A 26,721-nucleotide genomic window follows, 5' to 3' on the forward strand; every position below is an offset into this window, starting at 1 on the left:
CAATTATTTACACCAAGCCCCCAGAGATTGAACAGTTACCCCACAAAAGGGTACACTTTTTCAGTTTGATTTATTGCAGTTGAGGTGTTTACAAAATACAAGCAGATCACACAAGACCATGTGGAGAGTGGGTGAGAGCGAGGGCGGAAAAGGGCAAGGACATCCAGCCTCGTTCTGGAGAGGAACTTGAGAGCCTAAGGTTCCAAAGGTGCTGAGGCGACAGACTTTTCGCTCAGAAACTCCATCATATGTCCAGTATGTTACTGTCCCTATCTGGATCTCACTACATTCAGACAGTCGCACAGTGGTGGCAAAGCAAACTAGCGGCCACCACCATGGGTGAGGTCTTTTTTTTATCAGTTCAGAAGTGCTCGGAGCAGCTCATTGATCTGGCAGTCATGACCCAAGTCCATTGTTTTTCTTCCCGTAGAGCTCCATGTCTGTCACGCAATGTTCTATATGCCTTTTTTAGTGCTAAGGGGCTGTGTCTTGGAGAGGTGCCAGGTTTGCTTAATAAAAGCTAAATTATTACATTCAAACATAAAAAAAATGCAAGGCAACTAGGAGTTTTCATTTTGGATAACCCTGCCCCTCTCCAATTCCGTCATCCTATTTTCTCTCCTCCCCTCTTCAGTCAGTCTTTATCCAAAGGTGTGGAGAGAGCTGGAGGGGGAAATTAAAGAGAAGCTAAGGCAGAGATGGCGCTTGCTGGTACGTCTTACATCCAGCTCTGGGACACAGTTGATGGGGTGCAGTGACGTCAGACAAGCATTTGCTGGGGGGGGGGGGGGTGAGGGGGGGCACAGGGTGGCAGGCAGAGACAAAGAGCGCAGCACATGTGGAGTGGGGGCACAAGGGGGGTGGGGGGGGGGGGGGGGTGGGGGTGCAGTGCACTAAAGGGGCAATCCGGCCAGGACTGCGATTGCGTACAAGTCTCTCAGTCAATCAATCACCGGGTGGGTGTGTCAACTCTTTGATCAATTTCAACCAATCAATCAGTCAAACGGACTGCCGTTCAAAGCAGAAGCCTTTAGTCAGTGCGATAGTTCATTAGATTGTCAGAACAGCACTCAATCAGTCAGTCAGAGGTCTGTCATGGAAGGTGTTAATGTTTTTTTTTTAAAGCTGGGGTCCTTCATCAGTCAGTCAAACAGGCGGTCGCTGTATGTCTGTGAGGGGAATCAGGGGAGGGCGTGTTCATTTGATCTTCCTCCTAGGTGTGGACGGTGGTTGTGAAGGTGGCGTGGGCTGGCTAGCGGAGGAGGAGGAGGAAGAGGAGGACGCCTTCTCCCTCTTGGGGGTGTTGTTGTGGATGTCCAAACTGCGGCGGCTGGAGGAGATGACGTCGGCCACAAACTTGGTGCACTCAGCGCACACGTCCCGCAGGCTGCAGCCGTGAGCATACAGGTGCGGGAACTCCTCCTCCACCGAGCGACGAGAGAGAGAGCGCAGGGATCTACGGTGAGAAAGACACGGAGAGAAAGAATCAGTGTGTGTAAGAAAGAGAGAGCGGGAGAGAGAGAAAGTGCATGTGTGTGTGCATGAGAGACATGAGTCTGAGTATTATGTGTTATGCACAGTGTTTTTAGAGTGTAACTTTTTGTTTTGCAATGTCTACTGTATCTTATGTGTGAACCCCTGTCAAGCGTCTGAATGTGGGGATTCCAGCGCAACCCCCTGGGCTTTAACTACTATCGCAGAGATAGAAGCGAGGGAGACCAGCCGTATTAGAGCGAGCGAGTGCAGAGATCCAGAAAACCTGGCAGGGATTATGTAATGGCTACTTAATGCCGTCACCAGATAAGAGGAGGGGTCATTACGCAAGAGTGTTTAAGGATCTAGATGATGGACTCTTATTAGGCTGATGCTACTGAGCACAGCTGAGAAGGACGGTTGTTAAAGCCAGCCCGTGATGGCTGAGACAGGCATACAGACAGACAGACAGACAGACAGACAGACAGAAGAAGTTTCTATCTAGGTAGAGTAGCAGCTATAACACACCTGAATGAGCATAAAAGATTTGAAGATATTATATATATATATATATATATATATAATTAGAGAACAGAAACTGAATAAGGTGTATTTGGCCTTACATGCTGGTTAAGACTTAAATACACAGTCCTATGTGAATCTCCAGTACTCTGGGACTAGGTGAGGATGGTCTGCCCTGCGGAGAGATGTGGTAAGAACTCACTTGTAGACCTCGCTCTTGCGATGGTGGCTCTTCGGGCTGCTGTGAAAACCGACGGTGTAAACTGGAATGTGTGCCATCTTTTTGGAAGGGATCTTCATCTGCGGGAGAAGGCAGGGGAAGGAATTGAAAAAATGGCGACGAGACGCTTGAGCGACAGTAGAAGCAGTCCAGTGCAGGGAGACGGAAGGCAGACTAGCAGAGGATGATGTCATGAAAAGCATCACATCAAAACCAAAGACACTCTGAGGGCGGGACAAGGACACACAAGTAACCCCACAAACCACAGCTCCAGACAACACAGCACGGAGAAGATAACAGTGTGTGAGGTACCCACCAGAGAGGACCAGTAATGACAGTCTGTGCCCAAGTCAATGCATAATAGATGATACTGACCAATTTAATACGTTACGTTATTTTCTCCATTTCAATCGGCTGCTGCCATTACAAGAAATACAATAAAATCTATCAATAATTAATTCTCCACTAAATAGAGACAATGAGACACACGAACACATAGTGTATGAACATAAACACAGCCGCTGTGCTTTGTGCTAAGCGAGCATAGATACCTTGGCACTGCAAGAACTGCAGACGGACCTACAAGACGAAGAGAGGGAAAGGCATTAGTTTGCACTGTACGTATATACAACTGCCATTAACAGACGCAATGCACAAACAACGTCATTGCCTCTCACCTTTTACACAGAAGACAAGTGGATGGCCAGGAGAAGAGTGGAAACTTGATCCGGCAGCAGCAGCATACCTGGGCAGGTAGAAACACACACAGACACATCCACACACATACACACACACACACACACACACACACACACACACACACACACACACTGTGTGAATAAGGGGTCAAAAATAAACTGGTGCCGTAGTTGTGTTGAGTTAACTTGTCATGCACCTTGCCCTTCCTCAAATTGTTGTAGAGCTCTTTGTTCTGCAGAAACTTCTCCATCTCGGCCTTCACCAGCACCCGCCGCACGTTAATGACCTCATCCACTGTTAATGCGAGGCTCTCCACAGGGTGACTGAACTCCTCCTTTTACCAGAAGAGAGAGTGAAAGAGAGACCAAGAGAGAGAGAGGGAGAAGGAGAGAGAGAAACCATGAGGGACAGAGAGAGAGAGAGAGAGAGGGAATATGAAAATCAGCACAAGAGCACTGACACAACACCCACGTCCTACTGCGAGGCACTGGGGTGGTGCTGCGAGGCAGGGAGCAGTGCACGGCTGAGTGGCTCAGAGGCCTTGGCAGAGTGGAGCTCTGCTGGTGTAACGAGCCTTTCCCACTCACCATCCATTGGCGTTTGCTGAGCCCTCGAGAGTGAGAGACGCTCCCCACCCCTTCTGATGCCTCCTCCACCGAACTCAGGGAGCAGCGAGCCGGAGAGGACGGCATCCAGCCAGCAACAGGGAAAGAGGCTAGAGGAATAGAAAGAAAGGCAGACAGAAAGAAAGAAAGAAAGAAAGAAAGAAAGAGGAACAAATGGATGAAAAAGCAAATTCTGCTTGTAGTATTTAAGGTCTGCATGACCAGTGGTGTCTTTCAGTTGAGTACCATGAGGGTCCAGAGAACATTTAATGTCCCTTTCATCAAATCATAATCGGGTCAAACACAAAGAGGATCATTGTGGGCCCAACAGAACATCAAAATCATGGGTCAGATGACATTTTTCCATCTTCAAGGCCAGGCCACCCAAGGACAAGGCTTCTGTCTCCCCCTAGTGGTCATAATGGGAAAGTAGTGAAATATGCTGTCACAATGTTTGTTTTCAGGTCACAGAGACAACACAGACTTTACATGAGCTCTTATATTACACTTAAGGACTGTACAGGGCAAGGTAATCAAACACGACTTGATGTAGAGCTATAAGAGAGGCCCACCGATGCTGTCCCCACCCTACCCGGTAAAAACAGCTTCTTTCAAACACATGTAGGCACTATTGATAACTTGTAAATGTACCTTTACATTATAAGTTATTGTAGTTGTAGTTGTAATTATTCAATAGCTTATGAGTTTAGTGCAAGAGGCATCAGAGCACTCAGCTTGAAACTTTCTGACCAGGGACATGTAGTACACATCTAAGATCTGGGAACACTGGCATGAGTGCCTTTTTTAGCCCTTCTTTCCTCGTATGTTTATATGTCATTAATGTATTGATTGTATGTATTGTTTATTTACCATGTGGGCCTTGAGCCTGTAATAAAGTTTATATATATATAAGTTGTATGAATGCTTAATGCTGACAACAACTTGCAAAGTGATGATGACCCCTTGTGTTAATGTTATTATCTTGCCTCTGTAAATACAATATCTATGGTTCCATATATATCTATGGTTCCATATCCTAGAGCAGAGAACTCTAAATGGAATCCTAGGTAATGAAGAACACGGTTGGTTGCACTTTGGTCGCTCTACTTTATTGAGCCGTCAAGCACCACAACTTCCATAAAACATGTTTGTTCTTTATGGCACATCTCTGGCACTGGCAGACTGACCTCTGTAAGTTGGGACTGGCCAGGCCCCTCCCAGTGTGTTGGCACGGGGTCTCTCTCCCCTCAGCAGCACATGGCCACCCAGGTGCGCCGACTCGGACAGCGAGGGCAGGATCTCGCCCCGCAGCTCGGCCAGGTCATGCTCCGAGAAGGAGCGGTCACGCTTCATCGTGGGGGAGCTCTCCACGCGCCTCATCTCCCCACCGTCTGGGGAGTCTTCCTCCTGCAAGAGTCAGCAGCAGAACACCAAGACACTGAATAGGAATCACATTGATAGGATAGCAGTATATAGGTAAAACACTACTGCTAGGTACAGCATTTCAGAGAGTATAGAATTGGTAGAGTGATTACCAACCACATGCACTTAGCAGTGAAAAGAGTTGAGCTACAGGGGGTGATTGCCCGATGAGCGTGAACCTTGTGCTTGTGGAATTATAACTCTAGATAACTGGGAATGGAATCCATTTTCTATGTAAAAAAAAAAAACGTGTCTATGAGGCCAGATCAAAGTATTGAGTTTCCTTTAACCTCAAAGATGTTCATCTCTTCCATCTCCTGCAGAGTTGGTGCTTTGAGCAGGACTCTGGGTCGGGAGGATGGGCGCGGTCCCGTCTCTGTGACAGACAGATCTATGCAGGAAGTGGACTTCAGGTCACATGAGCAGGTGTGTACCAGGCAGGGCAGTGAGCCAAATGCTACAAGATAAGAGGGGATCATCACCATCAACACTAACGACACCATCATCATCATCATCATCATCATAGTGTCATCATGATAATCACCACTGTGACAATCAGGGCCATTTACTACTTTAAAAAGCTTTTCCTGCCATGCACCTCCCATAATGTATTATGAAAAATCCACATCACAGTCCACATGAGTCATCTTCCATTGCCATGGTCTCAAGTTCTTGTCACTACATCACAAACCATTTCTTTATCAGTTTCACAGTGACCTATAACCCACATCAGAGCATTGGGGACAGGAGCAGTGATTAACTGATTGCTATGACTGCAGGTGTTAGGGACAGACCGACTCACGATTCTTAGCGTTGGGAGGATCCACAGGCTTGAGCTTGCGTTCCTGTCGGATCCCCTCCAGTAGCCGGTCATGGAGGGACTTCTGCCGCTGTGGTGGTGGGGGCAAGCTGCGCTCTGACACCTGAGAGACAGCAACACAGATACACCCACCCAGTTCATATATATATACTGTGTGTGTATATATATATATTTATATATATATACATTTATCCACTGGTGAACCACACAAACAAATCACTCTGAATACTGGTTTACACATAGGAACTAGAGAAGCTAACTATATCTAGAGGAACTAAAGGGGCTAATATATATACTAAAGGGGCTAATATATATATATATATATATATATATATATTAGCCTAAAGGGCTAGAGGGCTATTAGCCTAAAGGCTAGTTCCTCTAGATATAGTTAGCTTCTCTAGTTCCTATGTGTAAACCAGTATTCAGAGTGATTTGTTTGTGTGGTTCACCAGTGGATAAATGTAGATAAATAGATCATTACCACCCCTGTTTTATTGGTAAGTTCTCAACAGTCGTGAAAACATAGCTAGAACTTTCTAGAAGATCTGAGGTAGCTTACAGGTTTCAGAGGTGGCCTCGAGCGGATGAATTCCAGGATGAGTTCATGTGCATTTCTCTTCACCCTTGAAGTAATACTACCATCCACCTGAGAAACAGGAAGAAAACAGCCACGGAGGGAAAGAGAGGGAGGGTGAGAAAGAGAGAGAGAGAAAGAAAGAAAGAAAGAAAGAGAAAAGGGAGGGAGAGTAATGGACAGGGAAGACACAAGAGGATAGCATCTAGTAATGACATCTATAGCAGAACAGAACTACCATGCCCACTCACCGCCACTGTTAAAGAGAGACGGCTCTGCTTGTGTGGGCTCACCATGACTCTGCGCAGCTGGTACTTGCGCGAGCGGATGTCCTGCATGAGCATCTCGAAGGGCGTGAGGCTGAACTCAGTGGGCAGCGGGTTGAAGGGCTGCTCCTCAACCTTCTTCAGCTTCACCCCCTGCCTCAGATCCTTCATCAGCTGCACCCACAGCCGAGCCTGCCAGCCGCACACACACACACACACACACACACACACAGGTCACCAGTCAGATGCCTGTCATCATCATAATCATCATCATCATCATCATCATCATTATCATCATCATCACACATGAGCTTCATCAGTTTCTAATACATGAGTCATCTGACCTTCTCATTTTATTTACAGTATGTTCACTGTTATACCCACGAATCGATGCTATAACATAAGGGTTAAAGTGATAGCACTGGCGTTCCATAATCCTCTATTTATGACTAGTTTGTCTAAACAGATGGCCCTTTGAATTGTTTATACATTTAAATCCTGTTTTATGGGAGATAGTGACTTTCTCATAATCAATATCTGAGTGAGCCTTCTGGCATTAGTACATATACACTGACAGCAATCCAAAGGGACTTGGACTGAGATAAAGCCAAGGGATTAAACACAGTTCTCAGAGGAGAATTCAGGCTCACTACATGTTCAAGACCAAGACTGTAATCTTTTAGCCATGTCACTCTCAGTAACCTACAGAAAGTCTTTTGTGTTGTGGGATTCTTTTGATCAAAGGCATACAATATAGTGCACTAAGTGAGGTTGAACCACAAACACAGGATCAGGACCTGTTGAGCCAGAGGTTACTGGTAGTCTGCCCCAGAGCCTCACTCCCTGAGGAGTTGACCCGGCGTCTCACCCAGTCTGTGTTTTTGAGGGCGTCCAGCTCCGCGGCGCTCTTGTCCTCCTGGCTCTCCTCTCTCTTGATCTTCTTCAGCATCTACAGGACCAGGACAGACCCGGATCAATAGCAGTAAAAGGACCAGCGCTCTTCAGGCTAACACTGACTCACCGCCATTATGACTGCAGCAAAGTGGGCCATGAATAATTCAGTGTGATCAGCGACTCTTAAAACAAGGGGCTCTCTGGAAACACGGGACCAGAGGGAGAGAGGGGCTCTGAGGACCCTCGTGTCAATGTCGCTGTCACCTAAAACTGCTGGTGGAAAAGGATGGTGGGGACTGTAACTTGTGTATTTGCAACATTGTCTGATTTGAAAGTCTTAACTTAGCCAACTCTCCTCTTCCAAAGAGCCCATCTTACCCAAAGGATATTTAAGTATTTGTTGTAGATATGTAATGTAGTACAGTGTTAGCACAAATGCAGTACCAGATTTTTATTTTTGTATGGACAGAATGGCTTATCCCTTCATCTCCTTTTCTCATCATTTGTATTCCCCTCTATCTACCTTTCTCATCCTTGGAACATACCTCCTTGGCATTTTTGATCTTGGTCAGGAAGGTCTGCAGCTCCTGGGTCTCCACATACAGGGCCCTGCACACAGCCTGGTAGTGCTCAGGGGCCAGGGTTCGGTTTGCAAGCCTGGTTGCACACAGCGCCATCACCTGACGAAAGGTGCGCACTGCACGAGTCGCCCCCTCGCCGTCCTCATCCTCCTCTTCCTCCTGATCACTGTAGCCTTCATCGGTTATACCATTGCCCCCTGGTTCACTCCCACCTTCATTGCCTTCGCCCCCACCGACCATGCGGTCGATGAGCTGTTCCAGTTGGGGGCTTAGCTCCCGCTCTTCGCTGTCATCCAATCCCCAGTCCAGGGCTTTGTAGATGGCCACTCCCAGGGACTGAACCAACTGAAAGAGAGGGTATCAGGCGGAGGAGAGGGTATTATTTCTGATACAATGCAATGTGTCAACAATAAGTATATGTGTATGACAACATATTTGTCAGGCAAAACTGAAGCATTGTCTTTTGTTTCCTTGATCGGCCCTTTGCTTGCATTGCGTTCCACTTGTAAGATGCCTTGGATAAAGTCATCTACCGAGTAACCAACCGTAAATTTCAATCGTATGAGAGCAAAGTTCCACTGTCAGATTTTTTTTGGAGATAAGGGTTGTCTACAGGTCAGACATGTGAGCCAAGGCGGCCACTCACCTTGCACTCAGCAACAGGCGGGTAGGACAGCGTCCCGGTGTCATCTGAGGAGAGGGAGGAAATGAGAGATCAGAGATGAGAGATCTGAGACCAGTCTTACACGTCCCAATCCCTTTCCCACGGCTCTCCTGTTTACAAGCTGCTGCTGCAACATAAAGGGCCTTGGTCTCCTTACACCAACAATGACCTGAGCTGTCTGTCACTGCGCTAAATGAACGAAACGTGAATGCGGGGGAAAGTGAAAATGCTGAAAGAAAGGGGACATTCTGATTCTTGTTCTCTGCGTTTTCTCTGGCAATATGGGTGGAGCTGATTCATGTTGATGTTTCTAAGGCATAGCGAGAGCTGTGCTCCTTGCTCTCCGGCAGTTCGGTTTTCCATGCATACAGCACAGAATGCCTGACTCAGATATCACTCAGGACACCCAAGGGGGCCGAAACATCACGATCAGCAGAGCAGCCAAACCTGAGACGTGATACAACAACATGCTGGAGGTCAGCACTGTCCTCTCTGACCACAGATGAGCCCAGAAAGCAGAGTATGGCTCTGGCAAAACAAAAAAGGGGGCTTGGATGGATTCGCTGATAGCCAGATGGAGGCTGCTCGGCAGCAAAGAGCGTTTTGTGAGAACGTGAAGACATTTCCAGTCAATAGCCCCCTCCCAACACACACTTTTACACACACACACACACACACACACACACACACACACACACACACACACACACACACACATACATGCACAAAGAGAATTTGAGCTCTATTAGAGTCTAAACCAGTTTGGGCAGGTGCTATTGTGGTCGGTAAGAGTCTGGTAACACAACAGAAACTGGTCATTAGAAACTCAGAGAGATCGAAGGTGAAAGACGAAAGAGAGTAAAAGAGCAACTAAAAGAGACTGAGAGAAAGAAAAAGAGAGGGAGAAAGGAAAAGAGAAGAACACAAGAGAGAGAGAGAGAGAGAGAGAGAGAGAGAGAGAGAGAGAGAGAGTTTACAGGTCAGACTGAACAAAAGTAATCTCTCTTCCAAACACTGCATTGTTATTTTGTATGCCTACCCCTGAGACGGCTGGTAATATTATTCATGCAACCTCCATTTCTCCACTTTCCCAGGATGGAGTTTGCTATCTGTTGCCATGGGTATTTTAAATGGGATTTTCAAGAGAAGAAGATAATCACATCGACACAGACACATGTGGAAAAAAAGAGGGAAAGATAGATGGAGAGAAAGGGAAAGAGAGAGAGAGAAAGAGAGAGACAGAGAGGAATAAAAGATGAACAGGAAACAGAATGTGAGAAAATGTGGAAGATTTTTCTTCCCAACAATAAGCCCTTGAAAAAGTCCTCTATGTGCAGCAGTATTAAATATGACCTCCCTGAGTCTGTTGCTAAAAATAGATCAACATCCTGACCTCAACTAACAATAGCCTCAAAGCATTGAAAGCAATCTTGACCTTGAACTGTCACCACACTATTTACCTACTGTCCCATTCCAAGCATAATTCCTTCAAGGCTTTTGAAACTAGAGATTTGAGTCGATGAAATTGTTCAGAAACTGAATTGTAATGCAAATGGCACTCTGAGATTCTTTTGAATGAAGAGTGCATTACAAATAAAATACATTATTATTATTATTATTATTATTATTAATAAAGTAACACAGGGTGTAGACTACACAACAGAACTGTGACCTAAGGGATTGGTAAGTAGGTAAATCAAAAGTAGTTCATCATGTCCAGGGCCAACACAGGAAATACATGTTGACAATACTTGTTTACCAAATACAGTTGATCTTCAAAAAAACCGAAACAACCTCTGGGATCTTCAGATATACAAGTTAAAAAGACACACGAAAGTAAGCCAAGTTACTACCTATGGCCTATTCTGTTTGTTGCTGAGTTATCCACGAAATCTGTGTAGGCTATTTAGTAAAGGAGATTGGATACTTTCGCTACTTTTAACCTGCTCAAAAGACCATATACTGGAATGAAGTAAAATAGCAAATTAACTAGCAAATTACATCAACAACCCGAGAGTTATCTGTGAGCCACACCAGAAGTACTATAAGGAATGCGTTAATGATTAGACCCAACAACTCCTCTTCAGGCTATCCTTAAGACATGCAAGTAGGCCTCCAGTATCTCAAAGGCCATAAATATGTTTTCAAACGGATGCGTGTGAGTAATAGCCTAAGGATTTCAAGTGCAATTAGCCAGCATTAGTAGAACTGTCTGGAATAAATGCTAAAGATGCACATATTACCCCTTTTTTACAAGCCTGTCGCCTGTCAGCTAAATAGAGACTGTAGCCTACTGTACCAGATAAATAATTTATATTATACCGGCATATTCCAAGTAGCCTATTCTTCAACGGGTGGCAACCAGATTAATTATTTTGAATGATTCGCTGATTTTTTGATACTCAGCTGCAGAGAGAATGATCATCGCCTATAAGGTCGATCTGATTGATAAACAAATAGCCTACACAAACAGCAGACAAGTTAGTGTGCAAGCTATAACGTTAAAAGAGTGCGCTAATCCTATGATGCTGACAGTTCTGGTACCGTTGAGTCGCCTATTAACAATATCAGGAAGTTAGAAATCAATCACAAGGTGTTATTACCGCTGCTGTTCCAGAGCTCCAGATGCAGAGATACGGTCCCATCTCTGTGAAGGAATATTGACGATGGATCTTTCACCTGGTAAACTGGTCTGTCTTCTGCCCGGTTCAGGCGCGGCACTCTCAGCCAGCTGCAGCACTGGTAGCACACCGCCCAAGCTTGCTCCTCGTTTATGGGCTGCTCGTAAGATTTCAGCACTTCTTCAAGAGACAGTTCCCGGGGTTCTGCGAAGTCCCGGGCCTCGGCCCGTTCCGACGGGACTGACACTCTAGAATCGCCGTCCTGAGTGCATCTGTTGGCGGATCTGGCCATGACTGCGGCACAAGCAAGTCCATTCTTTATGCCAGACGCTTCTTGGACATGATCAGCTCCTCATTTACCTCGATTTCGTTTCCTAATGGAACAGTCGTTCAACTGCCGCAGCCAAGAGTTTCCATACCAGCAAATGAAAGCGATCTTTGATCCGCAGGAATGTCACTCAGTGACGAGCAAAACAGACGAGGCTATTGGGGGAAATCTGTCCCCCCTCCCCTTTCACAGTGGCGCATCCACGACTAACTGGTGACAACACAAGGGGGAAGGACAAACTTGTTTGAAAATATGTTTCTTCAATAAAATGCGGTTCGTGATGTAATGGAAAAGGGTCTTTGCCGGAAGGGGGTTCTCCTTGACTACGTATGCTTGTTATGTGCTGACACCTTGCGTTCCCAGCAGATAGTCCTCCTTCAGCTCCTCCCATGTCTCGCGCAAGAGGAATCCGGCCCACACATATTGAATCCAGCCGATCAATAAAAACCTTTCGCTCACAACTGCCACCGACCATTACGCCTAATGTCTCCTCCTGTAGAGATTTTGTAACACTATTAAAAAATGTATAAAATCCCTAAAATGATGGTCCTTAGTCGTTGGCTTGCTGGTCATTATCACGTCTTGTGCATCCTACATACCAGTCAAAGACATTTTATTTATTTATCTACGCTTTATCTAAGCTGTTATGAAGTAGCATCCTTGCCATTTGTTAGCTCTGTGACTGGCTCAATGGGTTTATCACTTTGGACCTGGTATTAGGACTCTCTGGAGACCTGTAGAGTACCAAACTGACAAATAAGATCAGACCATTCAAAAGTTAATTATCCTGGGTTCATATGATGTTTCTAAAGGGGAGATATTTCATGTTATCTTTTAAAGCATAAAAAGTGTTTGGCTTCACTCCCTCTGTTATCATTATAGTCACTATTGGCAAAGCATATGTCATAACATTCAGAGAACATGGATAAAAGAGCCTAGTAAAAATGTACGGGGCAGTTTTTTATATGATGATTCATATGAAAAACAAACGATTTGTATGATTATATGATGATTTGTTTTGGTGAGGATGATAGTTTATATCAAATATTAGACTAAATATAATCTATTTGTTTGGAACTGACTTTAAACCCTGATTGATCAGACTTGCTAGAGGTACATAGCCTCTAGACGCACATAGCATCTAATTAGAGCCACATAGCATGTAAACAAATGTAGTGTTACTGTAGATGTCTGCTATTACCCATGCCTTACACTTATATAGGATTTAGTACATATAATCACAAAACAGCTATCCTATATCCTATATCCATCCATCTATACGTATATATATATATATATGTGTGTGTGTGTGTGTGTGTGTGTGTGTGACACGTCAGTGATAGCTTTGCTTTAAACCAAACATTAGTGAGAATTAAACCTTTACCTTTTTCCTCAACATTTTTATCTTGCAAGCACGGTACAATGAAAGCAAATAACTGATCAAGGAAAAAATATGGAGAACTAAGTGCCAGTTTCAGTTGGATGTAATACTTCTGTCTGTGTAATCTTCACTTCACTTTCAGCTTCTCCCTTTTCACAACATTCTGTCCATCTTCATCTTTCCCCCTCTCCTTATTCTCGCTCCCCTACTCCTCTCTACGGTGTGCGTTCTCATCCTTACTCTTCCTTCATCTCCTCTATCTCTCCCCGCTTCTCCCTGCTTCATTCCCTTATTGAAAGGCTGTCAACTGTGTGAGTACATAACGTTTTTAGTATATGTTTCTTCTATTGATATGTAGGCTTTTATTAGCTGTTTGATAATGTAGTCAGGCTGAAGGCAGATAGATAGAAGCGTTTGCATATTTGCATATCATTTCCATATTCACAGATCTGCGAATATTACTGTAAATGAGACAAAGGTGAAGAGCTATATCCAAGCCATTTTAAGGCTTTTTCATAAAAAAATTTTTTATAAACATGTCATTTTGAGATACAGAGATGAGTTTTGTAGGGATTTAATCAATGCCAGGAGAGCACTTTAAAAGAATATTAATCCTGCAGTACTGACATGCTGGTAGGCAGACTGAACTTATAACTTGATTTAAGTGTATACATTTTACTGCATCAGTTTAATTTTAAGGAAGGAACTGTCCTTACAAATGACAGTGAAAGCAAACATTGTACGTATGATTTTATTCTAAAACCAGCTATGCGGGAACACATGATGTATAAATACCCTTTTTAATGGATCCTGGATTTCGAGGAGTTTTCAATAAGAACTTAGAGACAGTTGAAGCAGCAGGCACTGTTTGCAGGCAGGATAAGCCTAGTTTAATGCGCCATTTGCATTTTTGATGCGCCATGGTGGAATCAGCCACAGGGAACACTGAAAGGACTAACATGGTTGGCTTAAATATCACTTAATCAAAAATCTATTAGCTCAGGACATGTTGCCATGCTCAACCAATAAAGATAGCTTCATACTGTTTATAAGCTTTGAATATGGGCATCAACCATCAAAACAGGGACTGCCATAAATAAAATGAGCTGATTTATCTGAAAATCATTCTCCAGTCACATTTATGTCTTTCAAAAATATTTCTGCAGAAGTGTTTAAAGAAGTATTTACGGAACATAGAGTAATGTTGTGAAGTACCATATAGAGATACATTATATTAAAGATGTTGCTAGCTTGAGAGATATTTTAATTTCTTGAAAAGCCCAAACTTGGGAACTTTCTAAGGAACAGTTAGATGAGGGAAACGAGGAATGTGCCAACACTAATGCAATCTAATGATTGAGCAGTGTTCCGTCTAACCTGAACATTGATGGAGTGTCTCCCTTCTGAGTCCCATAAATGGCACAGTGGCCTGAAGGCAGGCTCAACTGTGCATGAGAACAGATGGCACCTCAGAGCCCTAGAGAATCCAAATGAGCCCACGAGTCCCTGTGTAGTTCCCAGATAGCTATTACAGGGGAACTTCGTCATTTTTTAACATGAGCCCTATTTTCCATCAATTTGGGTCAAAATGTTTACTTGGGACAAAAGAATCGAAATCAGTCGTGTATTGAGTGAGAACGCCATAACCGGCAACTGCAGAACCAAACCCACTTGTTTTTGCTACTGACTGAATGTTATTATAGGTTTCTGACAACATGGACAGGATCCCTGAAGAGATAGACCTGTTTACCTCAATAACTGTCAAGAAATTGTAGAAAATGACTGTTTCTTGAGTCATTAGCTCTTCCAGACTGGACCAGAAGAAGAGAAAGGAAAACTAATGACTGTAGAAACAGACATGTTCTACAGTTTCTGTACAGTTATTGAGGTAAACAGACACAGATATATAAGTGTAGATAAATAAAGTCAAATTCTAGCTTGAGAACTGAGTTTGCGCTGGAATGAGCTTGATGTATGCCTCCTATGTCTCTTGTTCCCTGTCTCTGTCCCTGTGTAGGAAATAAGCGTTGATATCCTGAAGGGCCATGACTGCACTGACTTCAGCAGTCCTCCTTAGACAGAGAAATAAAAGAGATGCACTGCCTATAATGGTGTTGTCTGCAGTGGTGTCATCTTTCACATATGAGAGATACATGATATGCCCTATGGAGAGAGGACAAGCTATTAATGCGCATCATTACTGCAGATGACATCCACTGAATTAGGCAGTCTGGTGCTAGACTCAGCTAAGTAATGTTTGGGTCCTGCTGGGTCAAGGGTAGTCTTAGGTTGGACACACCGGTGAAGTGCATCTTCTGCACAGCCCGTCCACTGTGCAAGATGATGTAAAAGACGTATAAACACGGATGTGTAGATTGTATAGCACAAGTAATGTAACATATTTTCCTGTGTATAACGCAAATTACCTGTCTAGAGTTACCAGGGGCTGCAGGGCTGTGTAATAGGGCCGCTGACAACAAGGGAAAGAGCATGTGACTGCTTGGAAAGAAAGCTATCAGGAGGGAATAGGGCTAGCAACCAGTGGCAGATGCAGCCAAGTAAATGCACCTAAGTAAGGTACAGAAGAACAATTCAAAAGAATACCCCTAGTGTCAGCGAGAGCAGGGGTGGAAGATGACTCACAGGAGACACATGGCTTGGGGCTTTGTCTTGGCTTTGACTACTAAAAAGGTGACAAACATGGATATAGCCAGTTCCGGGAATAATAAGAGCTATAATCTCTTCAGCTATAATCTCTAAACTCTACAGGTTTCTATATGTAGATGGAGGAAGGAAACTTCACTGCGAGGCTTGCGGATCCACCAAGGATACTGAATAGTGAATTTAATTAATGTTTATAGGGAACACCAGCCTTGCCACTCAATTTCTTTAGTCCCCACATGTTGAAAATAATACTGCCTTATCCCTGTATGCCAAGATTGAAATCATTCAAGAGTTAAATAAATGCAAGAAACACAAACTCAAGAGTCAAGCTGCCTAGTAACACCGGAGGGGAGTGTTAGACTGGTGTGTGCATGTCATCGTGATATGTGCACAGCTGCCTAAAATAGACAGAGAGCCAGGATGGACTGCTGAGTGCAATGAAGGAATGAATGAATTGTTACTGCAATGTCCTTCATACTTCACATTCATGGGCTTAGTGTCATGTTTCTTCTACTGTTGACACATTTACAATACAGAACAATTCATTAATTACATAACACAATTAACACATTCATGTAAAATGAATAATAATGTAAAATGGCAATTTTATTAGAATTGTAAATCCTGAGACAATTTCATTACAAATGAAAATGAAATGAAATATGCTGAAGCTACACTGCAGGAGTGGTTTATCATTGGACATTGCAGTGTTCCCAAAAGGCTCCTGCAGTGGAAAGTATCAGTTTGAGAGGGCTGCATCTGATTCAATTCCCTCCGTGTTGCTCTTTTGAGAAAGCTGTGCACACTTCCTCCCAAAAAAGAAATACGCAGAGAACTCTGTCTCCTCTCACAGGATGCTGTCCTGCTTGGCTCCTCTGCAGGTTTCTCCATCAGTGATGAGTACAGCACAGACATGGAGGGGGAGGGGCATTTCCATCCCTAGTCTCCTGTGGAAGGGCGGGGGGGGGGGGGGGGGGGGGGGGCAGTCTGGTGACAATGTGGGTGGAAAAGCAGTGACAGGATATTGAGGGGAAAAATGTCAAAACGAAACCAGAATAATTTCAACCTGTTTCTACCTTCCTAAAACATTGATAGTTTGGTGTTTTTTCACAGCCACAAATGCCAAGGATCTTTGATCAACAGAAACTAAGAGCAGCAAATATAATGCTAAATGTAATACATTTACTAATTTATCATTTGTATACACATGTTAAGGAGAAAATATATAAAATGTTGAAAACTATTTAAACTAAATCAGTTCCATCTGTGGTAACTTGTTCTAAGTCTCAGTGAAGTGATCTCTGGCAGCTACATCCCCACCCCAGCAAACACCAGTCATCTTTGATCATCTGCATGCATGTCAGTCAGCGACAAGCAAAACGAAAGAAGCCAGGTACGGGTAATCTGTCTCCTAGGAAACCACTGGTGACAATATGGGGGGATAGAACTTGTTCTAAAAGTCTGTAACTCAAGAAAAGAGTACGTTACAAATAAAATGCATTATTATTATTATTATTATTATTAATGTAATAAATGTGAAGCAATGCGGTTTGTGATGCAACAGGGAAAGCATCAGTTGCTAAGGGAGTAGTCCATGTATTTGTAATCTGGTTGTATACTGACATCTTGTGTCCTCTTCAGAGTGCTTACTCTCTGCTCCGTCCTTGTCTCGCAAAGACAAAGACTGAATCCACTAGACTACTGCCATTGTGTCCATCTACCCCACTAACACACCATAGAATGCATTATGAAACACTGCAGCTTTATCCAGTGTTCACAGTCGACCAACCATTTCAAGCAGTATTTTGCGAATTTATTTAAATCCACATCTAATGTATGTGCGTTTTTCTGTGTATTGGAAATGTCAATTGAAATAAATATTTCAGTTTAATTAGCAAAGATTAGAAGTGTAAATCTACAAATGTACAAGAACACTGAATCAAGAAAGTACAAGCAAACAAAAACACAGGTAAAATATTTATTGAAAATAAATCATATCAATCAATCAATAAGTCATAAAATCATCTGTAAACAAGATCTGTACCAGTATCAACTGAATTAATTAGTAAGGGATTGGGCTTGATTACTGTCAAATACAAGATAAGAGTACACTTTTTATTCAAGACAATGATTTTCTGCCATTTCTGCACTGAAAAAGAGCATGGACCAGAGACGCCATGTAAGTGGTCGTTTATGTAGCAACGTGTCCTTTTCATGGCTTCGTGCCAACGTTAAATCTTCACAGTGTCACCTCAGCTGGACAAAGGTATTCCTCTGGGAAAGTGCCGGCAGTATGTGCAAAACGAGTCGCCAGTCTGCACAGTCCAACAGTCCAACGACTCATTCCTGCACCAACACCAGCTTTACTGAAGGCCGCCTTCAGAATATGCATCACACTCCACCTCTTCTCACATTCGTTAGTTAAAACACATTAACGTACACATAACGTAAGAGTTCCCATGACAAACACCGGTGTGTGTGTATGTGTGTAAAACTAAAACAATCGTTTACCACAGTGCCTTCAGCAGAAACATTGACAGGGTTTTGCCCGACAGAATATTGCTCTCAACAGTCTTAACACCTAAATATAACAGCTATAAGCAAATATATATATATCAGCTTCCTCTGCGGTAAGGGCGAGGCTCAGTACCTTGTCATACCCTGTCAGTCGACTTCACACACTCTAGCATGCACTCGCACACATGCCTGTACTCTATGTCACCCATTACTGGGCAGCTTCAGAGGCCTCCACGCCTTGCCTCTGGGGTGATGCTTGTGCTGACACACTAGCCCAGACTGTAAATCAATGTGATTTAAAACAACCCTGGGACCCGATCTGTCCCTGCCTATCCCTGCTAAGACATCTACAGTCTTCCGCAATCCACCACACAACAAAACAACATAGAAGGATTAGGACAAAGACAATAAATACACCAACAACCCTCCATTATGGTAAATGTGAATCATATCCCATCTAGACACACTTAATAAAAACAGAATTATAACTCTTTTCTTAAGACACACAAACATACAGACTGCTTGACACCTTTTCCTTCATCACAATCTCTCTTTTGTAACACACAAAGACAATGACACAAACATGAGCCTATACTGCACAGACACACTGTGCAGAGCATTCACATTGCTGGTTTTGTTAACTTGGAAAGTGAGCCACGATAGCTCTAGATGTCTACACTCCTTGCAAGAGGCCAGAATTGGAAATGTTCTCTACCAATGCTCCAAAGCTCACACCATCCCTTGTTCAACTCGCTACACACTAGAAAGCTGCACAGCCAGGCTGGCAAAGATGAATCATGATGGAAAGATGGTTCTCATTGCTTTTTAGAGTCGGGTCTGGAACTGACCTGAGTACAGACCTAAGCAATTTAATTGCCAGCCAGTCTGAGCCAAATTTGAGCCTTGAATTTTGAATTAAATTAGGAATTAAAAGAGATTCAGCAATTGAAAAATGGTAACAACACAAATTAGGATGCCATGGTGTCAGAAAATATGTTCTGGTGCCTCACAGCCACCAGTTCATCAGGTCAGTTCTGTTCAGGGAAAGCTTAAAGCAGCCCTCTGAAGGTTTTCACATGATACACATAGACAGTGAGTGTTTTTGAGAAACTCAGAAAGTCAAAAATTCTTAAACATAGGTAAGTAAGGTAATTTAAGTGTTTGATAAACATAATGACTTCTAAAAGAACATATTATGCTTTTAGCATAGCATATATTTTGGAAAGCTATTTTTTTTTTTAAATGGTAACAAATATGTTACCTGAAGCCTTGTTAGCTTGTTATGGGAGAATTATTGCCCGCAACTTTATAGAAGTTTTGAAACAATATATAATGCACAGTAGCAACCAATTTGGCATAACATGGAAGACAATGCAGGGGGTTTGAAAAAATCTGACTGACGATTTTTATAAAATCAGAATGGCTTCGTAAACAAGTGAAAAACAAATGCATTTGGCCACAAATGTATGCCTTTTTTAGGGGTTTCCCTTCAATACCTGCCCTCTGCCAGCAGTGGGCCATCACACTCAGTCCATTTTAAATGCATTCAAACATTCATCCAGCGGTCATCCTAGTCCCAGTCACATTCATCCACAACAAATAAATTACATTACATACACAAGAGAGGGCCAACACATAATCATAATGTGCCAGTACTGCTTCAGTGATGATGTTGGGTAGTCTTTTCACACGGAATGACCATGGCACATGGCACACAGCTGTATTCTGTGCTCCATGGGGCTCAAGGAAAATGTTTGGGCAACTGTTAGCTAACCTTGAAGCTACCCTAATACCTTGTGCATAGTGTGTTAGACTTTAGTGGAGTGCTTGGTGGTCTTGGAAGGCAGCCAACTGAACTGGAAGGGTTCCCGTGGCGATAGCACGTCCATGTCCAGCTGCCGCTGCTCCTTATCGCTGTCCACTGTACGGTAGCCCAGCAGGGACATGGCGCCCTTGCAGATCTCCTGGATGCGGCGCACCTTCTCGTAGGGAAGTGTGGTCCGCCAGGCGCGCGACACGTCCTCGGCGTTGCGCGAGGTGATCTGGAAGGCCTCCTTCTTGGTGCCCTTGCCCTTGCCATGAGTGATGCGGTAGATCCACTCCTGCAGCCGCGGCGTCATCTCCAGGCCAGTGAACTGGTAGATGGCATCGATCTGGCCGAGCGGGTCGCGCACCACGTCCTCGTAGCGCACCATCTTGTAGCGGCCGCGCAGGAAGTCGGGCGGCTTGAGCAGTGCCGTCTCATGCATGCGCACGTGGCTGCGGCACACCTCCTGCATGACGCGGTACTGCGCCTCTGGGCCCTTGGCCTCTCCTTGCTCCAGGACCAGCGCGTTGTCGCGGGCCAGCGCGTTGGCCGACTGATCACGTGAGCGCCACACGGCCCGTGGGTCCCGCACCAGGTGCACGATGCGCAGGTCGAGCGTCGGGTCTCGCAGCAGCGGGTAGAGTGACTCCAGCTCAAAGACACGCGTCTCCTTCAGCACTACGTGCGAGTAGCTCCGGCAGGCCTCCTCGGCCCTGGCCAGGCCCTGAGCGTCGCAGCGCTTCTTGCATTCTGTCTCGTTGCTGAAGGTGTTGCGTGGTGTGAGCGGGCATGCCGGCGGCGAGCAGAGAGCCCGGCTGTGGCTCCACATGAACAGCTGCGACACATTAGGCTGGGGCGGCAGGTAGGAGTCCATGACGGACAGGTCGCACCGCAGCACCTGGTGCAGTGAGTCGCGCACGGCCATGCGCAGCCCCCGTGCCCCGGGCATGCGGAGCGTAACCCACACGTGCCATGCCGGCTCCATCAAGTAGAAGACGGACGGGTGCTGGCTAAACACCTGGCCCAGGAAGGACGAGCCGGATCGCCACGACGACAGCAGCAGCACATGGACCTTGCCCTGTGCCGGCGAGGAGGTGCTTGCCGGGAGACCGTGGCGGTACCAGCCGAACATTACTACCATGGTGATGACCTGCAGGAGCAGTAGGGTGACCAGGGCTGGTGTGGGCAGTCGGAGACGCAGCATTGTGAGGGAATGCCTTCCTACCTTTCAGAGCGAGCGAGAGAGAGAGAAGACAGAGAGAAAAAGGAGGGAGGGAGTAAAGAAGGAAATGTGAGTTACAAGGTCAGTAGAGAAAACAGAGAGACAATGAGACAAAGAAAAGGACAGAGAGACAATGAGATAAAGAAAAGGACAGAGAGACAATGAGATAAAGAAAAGGACAGAGGGACAAACAGGGTGAGAGGGAGAGTGTATGTGCAAGAGAGGGAGAAAAGAGAAAAACTGCATTTAGTTTAATAGATTACACATGTGGACTGGAATTCCTTCTCTACCCCTATAGAACTGTAACATATGGCCAAGTCATCCCCGGAGCCGCTTGATTTACAGCACCTCAAACACAGCTGCAGAGCATTCTATAGGAAGCATTACACAACCCTTTCTCACAAGGGAATGCAGCAGTGTGATTTTCCTTAAACTGTTCTCTAAAGCCCTGGTCTGTGTTCCTGCTAGCCAAGACCGGCCATACAGATCGTCCCACGGTGGTTCCTAAAGTAATTAAAACCGCGGGGACTGTCCACAGCCTGTAGATGGCAGTGACACAAACCAAATGGCCTTTTCTCTCTATGGGACTGAGTAAGGAGGTGTGTGAGAGCAAACACAAAAAGCAAGGGTTTGACAGCTGTTTTTTTTAACTGTCGTATGTCACTGTAAAGAGGTGTACATGTCCAAGTTAATAGCTCACAGATGCATAAAATCATGCCACTGTGACTGTGTGGAACTAATGACAACAGACATGACAGTGTGATGAAAGAAGAGAGAGGTGGTGTGTAACAGTGCTAAATATCCCCAGGACAGTTTTTAGTGGGGACCTTTTTGCTTAGGCAACCAATAAACACAATATGTGGTGCGCAGGGTTTTATAGGCAGTCCCTGTCCACATTAGTTCATGAAGCATACTGTAATGTGCACACTAATTAGACAAGTCCATACATGCCTTCATAGCGGAAAATAACTGCTTTAACAGGTTCACTACGAGGAAAAGTATGTTCTTACATTTACTTCAGCGTCTTTCTTAAGTGAACTGGGCAAAATAAAAAATAAAAATAAAAAGCTGTTGGATAGAACAGTCTCCTCTCCCGGTGTCCTGTCATCTTCTGTTAATCTGGTCTGTTAATTACGCTGTTAGTTTGTCATTGATTTAGACACAAGAAAGGCTACTTCCAAACTTTGGGACCTCTCTCTCGTGCGTGCATAGCCCATTCATCATGTCTCCCCCTTGTACACACACAGTCTCAAGTAAACATATACCCAACAAATTCCCTCCAATTCAAACATACCCAGCCATCTCACTACATTCTCAAAACCCCCATCTCCTGTAACTGCTATCTGTAAATGCCAGAGACTCAAAAAGAGAATGCCTCTAGAGATCAACAACCATGTTTGGGCGCCTAGTAATTTTGACTCTTAACACATTTTCCTGTATTGACCCATTATGCTCAAGTTCTCCAATTGAATTAATGACGTTATGGAAAACAACACCAAGGACCTACTTAAACTCCTGTTCAACAGCTGTTCCATTAAGTGGGCTAGTTAAAGAAGAAGGACAACATATTTGAATAATTACTGCGATTGTTTAATTAATTACAATTATTTAGTTTGAGATATGCCATAACTGCTGCAGCCACCATAACAACAGCGTAGCAACGTTATTTTTGGGGCCATAGACACACTTATCCACCGGAGAGGACACACACATTTCAATAATGAGGGTCGGAGCCTAACAAAGGCTATATTTTCTCGCGTCTGTTCTCTTGAACAGTGTTGCATATGTGTAACCTCTTAATATTTTCCCTTGACCTCAATTCACTATCCATTTCATTGATGTCGCCAGAGTTGCGGCATTTTTACTTAATTAACTAAGTTAGCGAACTATGTATGCTTAGCGGTCCAATGACAACGGCGAAGTAACGTTAAGCGACCAGGACTTACCTTGGGTATTGCGCGTCCTTTGGAACGAACAAAAAATAACTAGTGCCGTATGAACAAGTACAAACACGGCTCAGAAATACATCGTCATTGCCCAGCTCCTCCAAAAGTTTACAAAGAATAGCTTTGAGACGTGGCCATAAGCTGCAACTGCCAGTGAAGCGGGCGGGGGACGTAGCCTACATGTAAAGTGTGAAGGGAGGGGGCAATGTGGCTGGCAGGAAAAAGAAACTGATGACCGAATAGAAGTGATGCTAACGTTTCCTCCTGTGGACCCATTTTTTTTTTTAGATATTCATATTGTATTTGATCATATGTTTGTATTCAATCTTAATTTCTGTTTTGTTTTAGGTAGTTTCACATATTTTTTTTAAATTTCAGATTCGTTTATTTCATGGACTCATTTTATTTCGTTTTAATTTACTATAGTTTCAGTGTTAGTAGTAGTAGTAGTATAACTATTAGTCAACTTTTGTCCTTAACCACTATTCGTATTTGTAGTTAAGGACAAAAGTTGTCAAAGATGAATGAATCGTAGAAAATATCTAAATAATCTAATTCGCAAAAGGTTGTTGATATTTGTGTTCAACACCCAGTCAAATTACACCCCTTACTCCCGTTCTCCTGAAGCACCGTGTTGATTGACTGGGATTGTTTATGGCTCGGTACGAACCACTATGTTTCCCATGTAGAGATAGGACTGTGTAGGAATAACGTTTTTTTTTTTTTTAGCGCAAACACTGAACGGACAGCTATATAGGCTATGGCGTTTCAAAATTCACAAATACATTTCACGCGATTCCCAATGTGTGTGTTCTGATATCCAAGTGTACACAATTGGATCCGAATAAAGTGAAAGTTGCATCACAACACACAGATGCTTTGTAGAAGAGGTTGTCCCCTAAACCAAGCATCCGAGGACGATATTAGGTGAGAGAGGCCACCACAATCCACACATCACCCCCAAATCTATAGAGTTCAGTGTCTGTAAATGGCGTGCACGTGTAGGAATCCTCGATAGATGCTATTCATCTATTGGAGGGTGGCAAAAATAAAAAAATAAAACATCATTTTTTGGTCACACGAGACTATAATAGAGCTTTTTGGCCTATACTCGCAGCGCTATGTGGTAGGCTACAAAACACTGCCAACGCCTTAAGAAACATCATCATCATGTGAAATTTGGCCGATGTAACACAATGCTGTGGGGATATTTCTAGTCTGCAGGAACTAAAAGACGTTTTTGAATTAAAGGAAAGATGAATGTGATCTCTACACAAGATCACAAAATAACCTGTTGCAGTCTGTTGTTAAAATAGGGCTTGGGGGAAGGATTACCTACTGATAGGTGAAAATTCACCCTAGTTACCTCAGGACTCCGGAGCTGCATATAAGTATATTTATTAGACAAACAACAATTGCAATCGGGCTCACTCCCAGCACAAGGCTGAAAGTGAAGCAATGATAAACATATCGCACAAGGTTTATAAAGACAGAAGTTGAGTGTTCAGCAGGGATAACCACGTGGTGGATTTCTGACGTCCGAGGCAAGGATGGAAGTTTTGCAAGGTCGGAAGAAGCACAGTTCGACCCTTCTTATCACCTCTGGTCTAAACATGCTCTTGTACAAATGCAGACTAAGTGGCACCTAATATTCAGAAAAGCCATGTTCCTGCTTACATAAGTACATGATTCATATAAGGTAATTAATAATACAAGGCACTTGATTATTATATTCTTAAGTCATTAACAGTGTTTGGAAATTATCTCCATCACCTACCACTAATCACCCATGGCACAAGGCTAAAACAACACTGGAATGACTCCAAAACAGTTAAGTGTCCACAGTTAACAGTTCATTCTAGAATTGCTCAATCAAAGACCTGATCAAATCCTACTGAGATTTTGTGGCACTACAGTCCAGGACCTCTATTCCATCAACCTGGAGGTTCTACATAAATTCTAAAAAGAAAAAGAATGGGGAAAAACAGCGGAACAATGTGCAAAGCTGGTGCTGTCTCACCTCAGAAAGCGTAGGGCTGTCATTGCAGCAAAAGGGTTCTGTACCAAGTATTAATAGATATAGGGGTTGAATACGTATGAAAGCAGTTTAATTCATTACAAATTTTAGTCGACAAATAAGTTACTTGGCCTTTAGAAATATACTACAGCAGAAATGTTCACAATGACAATAGTGATTGGAAAATTTTGCAAGCCACTGTATGTGGCATTGAAGCAGCCTTTACCCTGTGTCAAAGGTGTATGTTAAAACAAGTTCCTCCTACAGGTGCCGATTTATTACTAAACCCTCCTACCCAAGCTGATATGGACCTCAATATAAAACCAAGATAAGCCCAGACAGTTTATTACATACAATAAGTATAGCCTAGCTCAACATCTTTATGTTAACCCATCAAGTCAGTTAGTCACATTCCAGTGTTTTTATCTTTCTGTAAAGCAAGGAACATACGTCATGTTAACAAAGATGCAGGATTTGGTTGGGAGTCTTTGAATCGTTGTATATGAAAACATAAAATGTATTAAAAAACATACTTGTATGTATCTATACTTTCTCCAAGTATTCTATGAAATAGATTTTGATATTCTAGTGAAATATTGAAGTTTTATACTGCAGTTAACATTACAAGGAGTGTACAACTCCCCGAAGCATTTAAGTTGCATCAGAAAAATGCAATCAAAGCTGATGGCACCCGTCATGTGTTGTGAGGCCATAAACTTTTACAGTACATGTACAGTTTACATAACATGATTGTCTGGAAGAACTGACTTTTGGGGACAATGTGAGACAAAGGTACACACTGAATTGTATGAGATTAATCATTAAGCTGCAACGGTTCATCTCCAGATCACAATAGTTTCAGTGACAAAACAGGCCACTCTAACAGGAAAATGTTGCAACTGTGTATCCTGTCCATTGTGCCTCACATCCTGGGCTTGCTCATACAGTATAACTTGAATTACATGTAGAACCAACCAATGCAAACCGTGACTTTGAGCTGGACTTAACCAGAGAATTAGCTGCCAGACCGTATGAGGTCATTCTGCGGAGGAGAAAGAGGGATAGTGTGTGCTTGTGTCTTGGTACCGGGCCTAGAACATTCATTTTGTTGGTGTGGCTGATTGCCACCTTTTAATTGAGGGGGGGGGGGGGGCGGCTTGAGAGGGACGAATACTGAATCTGTAACTGCTCCAATCCCATCATCAACAATCCAAGCAGAAAAATATAGCAGTGTAACAGTGAGAGTGAGAAAAGGAAACAAAAGAAAAAACAAATGGAAAAAAAGAGAAGAAAAGGGAGAGGCTGACAGAGAGAACAAGAGAAAGAGGCAGAGAGAATGGTAAAAGTAAGGCACACTTTCGAAACACTTATACTGTTATACTGGTTCACTGTGATAACCGAATTAAAACAATGCTGGGGAATTTCATCTATGACAAAAATCCCCTGCAGTTTAGGTTTATGCAGCACAACTTTGG

At 43.7% G+C, this 26,721-nt stretch overlaps 2 protein-coding genes across 4 annotated transcripts; both read right to left on the bottom strand.

Moving 5' to 3' along the window:
- Positions 1 to 878: 878 nt before the first annotated feature.
- spire2 (spire-type actin nucleation factor 2) lies at positions 879 to 12,280 on the bottom strand. Of its 2 annotated transcripts, none has more exons than XM_031565362.2 (15): positions 11,347 to 12,280; positions 8,726 to 8,769; positions 8,044 to 8,424; positions 7,473 to 7,553; positions 6,590 to 6,796; positions 6,324 to 6,410; positions 5,744 to 5,864; positions 5,232 to 5,398; positions 4,707 to 4,926; positions 3,502 to 3,629; positions 3,111 to 3,248; positions 2,893 to 2,960; positions 2,767 to 2,794; positions 2,198 to 2,295; positions 879 to 1,456 (listed from the first exon to the last, which is right to left on the bottom strand). In XM_031565362.2, the coding sequence occupies exons 1-15, from the start codon at positions 11,654 to 11,656 to the stop codon at positions 1,198 to 1,200; spliced, it is 2,337 nt and encodes a 778-aa protein (XP_031421222.1). In that variant the 5' UTR covers positions 11,657 to 12,280; the 3' UTR covers positions 879 to 1,197. The 2 variants fall into 2 exon arrangements, with proteins under 2 accessions (XP_031421222.1, XP_012694502.2); XM_012839048.2 differs by having other exon boundaries at positions 6,632 to 6,796; positions 11,347 to 12,279.
- Positions 12,281 to 17,701: 5,421 nt separating this feature from the next.
- Positions 17,702 to 24,174, bottom strand: chst6 (carbohydrate sulfotransferase 6). Of its 2 annotated transcripts, none has more exons than XM_031565364.2 (2): positions 23,230 to 24,174; positions 17,702 to 21,282 (listed from the first exon to the last, which is right to left on the bottom strand). In XM_031565364.2, exon 2 carries the CDS (start codon positions 21,263 to 21,265, stop codon positions 20,063 to 20,065), a length of 1,203 nt encoding a protein of 400 aa, XP_031421224.1. In that variant the 5' UTR covers positions 21,266 to 21,282; positions 23,230 to 24,174; the 3' UTR covers positions 17,702 to 20,062. The 2 variants fall into 2 exon arrangements, with proteins under 2 accessions (XP_031421224.1, XP_031421223.1); XM_031565363.2 differs by having other exon boundaries at positions 17,702 to 21,286.
- Positions 24,175 to 26,721: the final 2,547 nt, after the last annotated feature.

Source organism: Clupea harengus, chromosome 3, assembly GCF_900700415.2.
Source record: "Clupea harengus chromosome 3, Ch_v2.0.2, whole genome shotgun sequence".
Lineage (NCBI taxonomy): Eukaryota > Metazoa > Chordata > Actinopteri > Clupeiformes > Clupeidae > Clupea > Clupea harengus.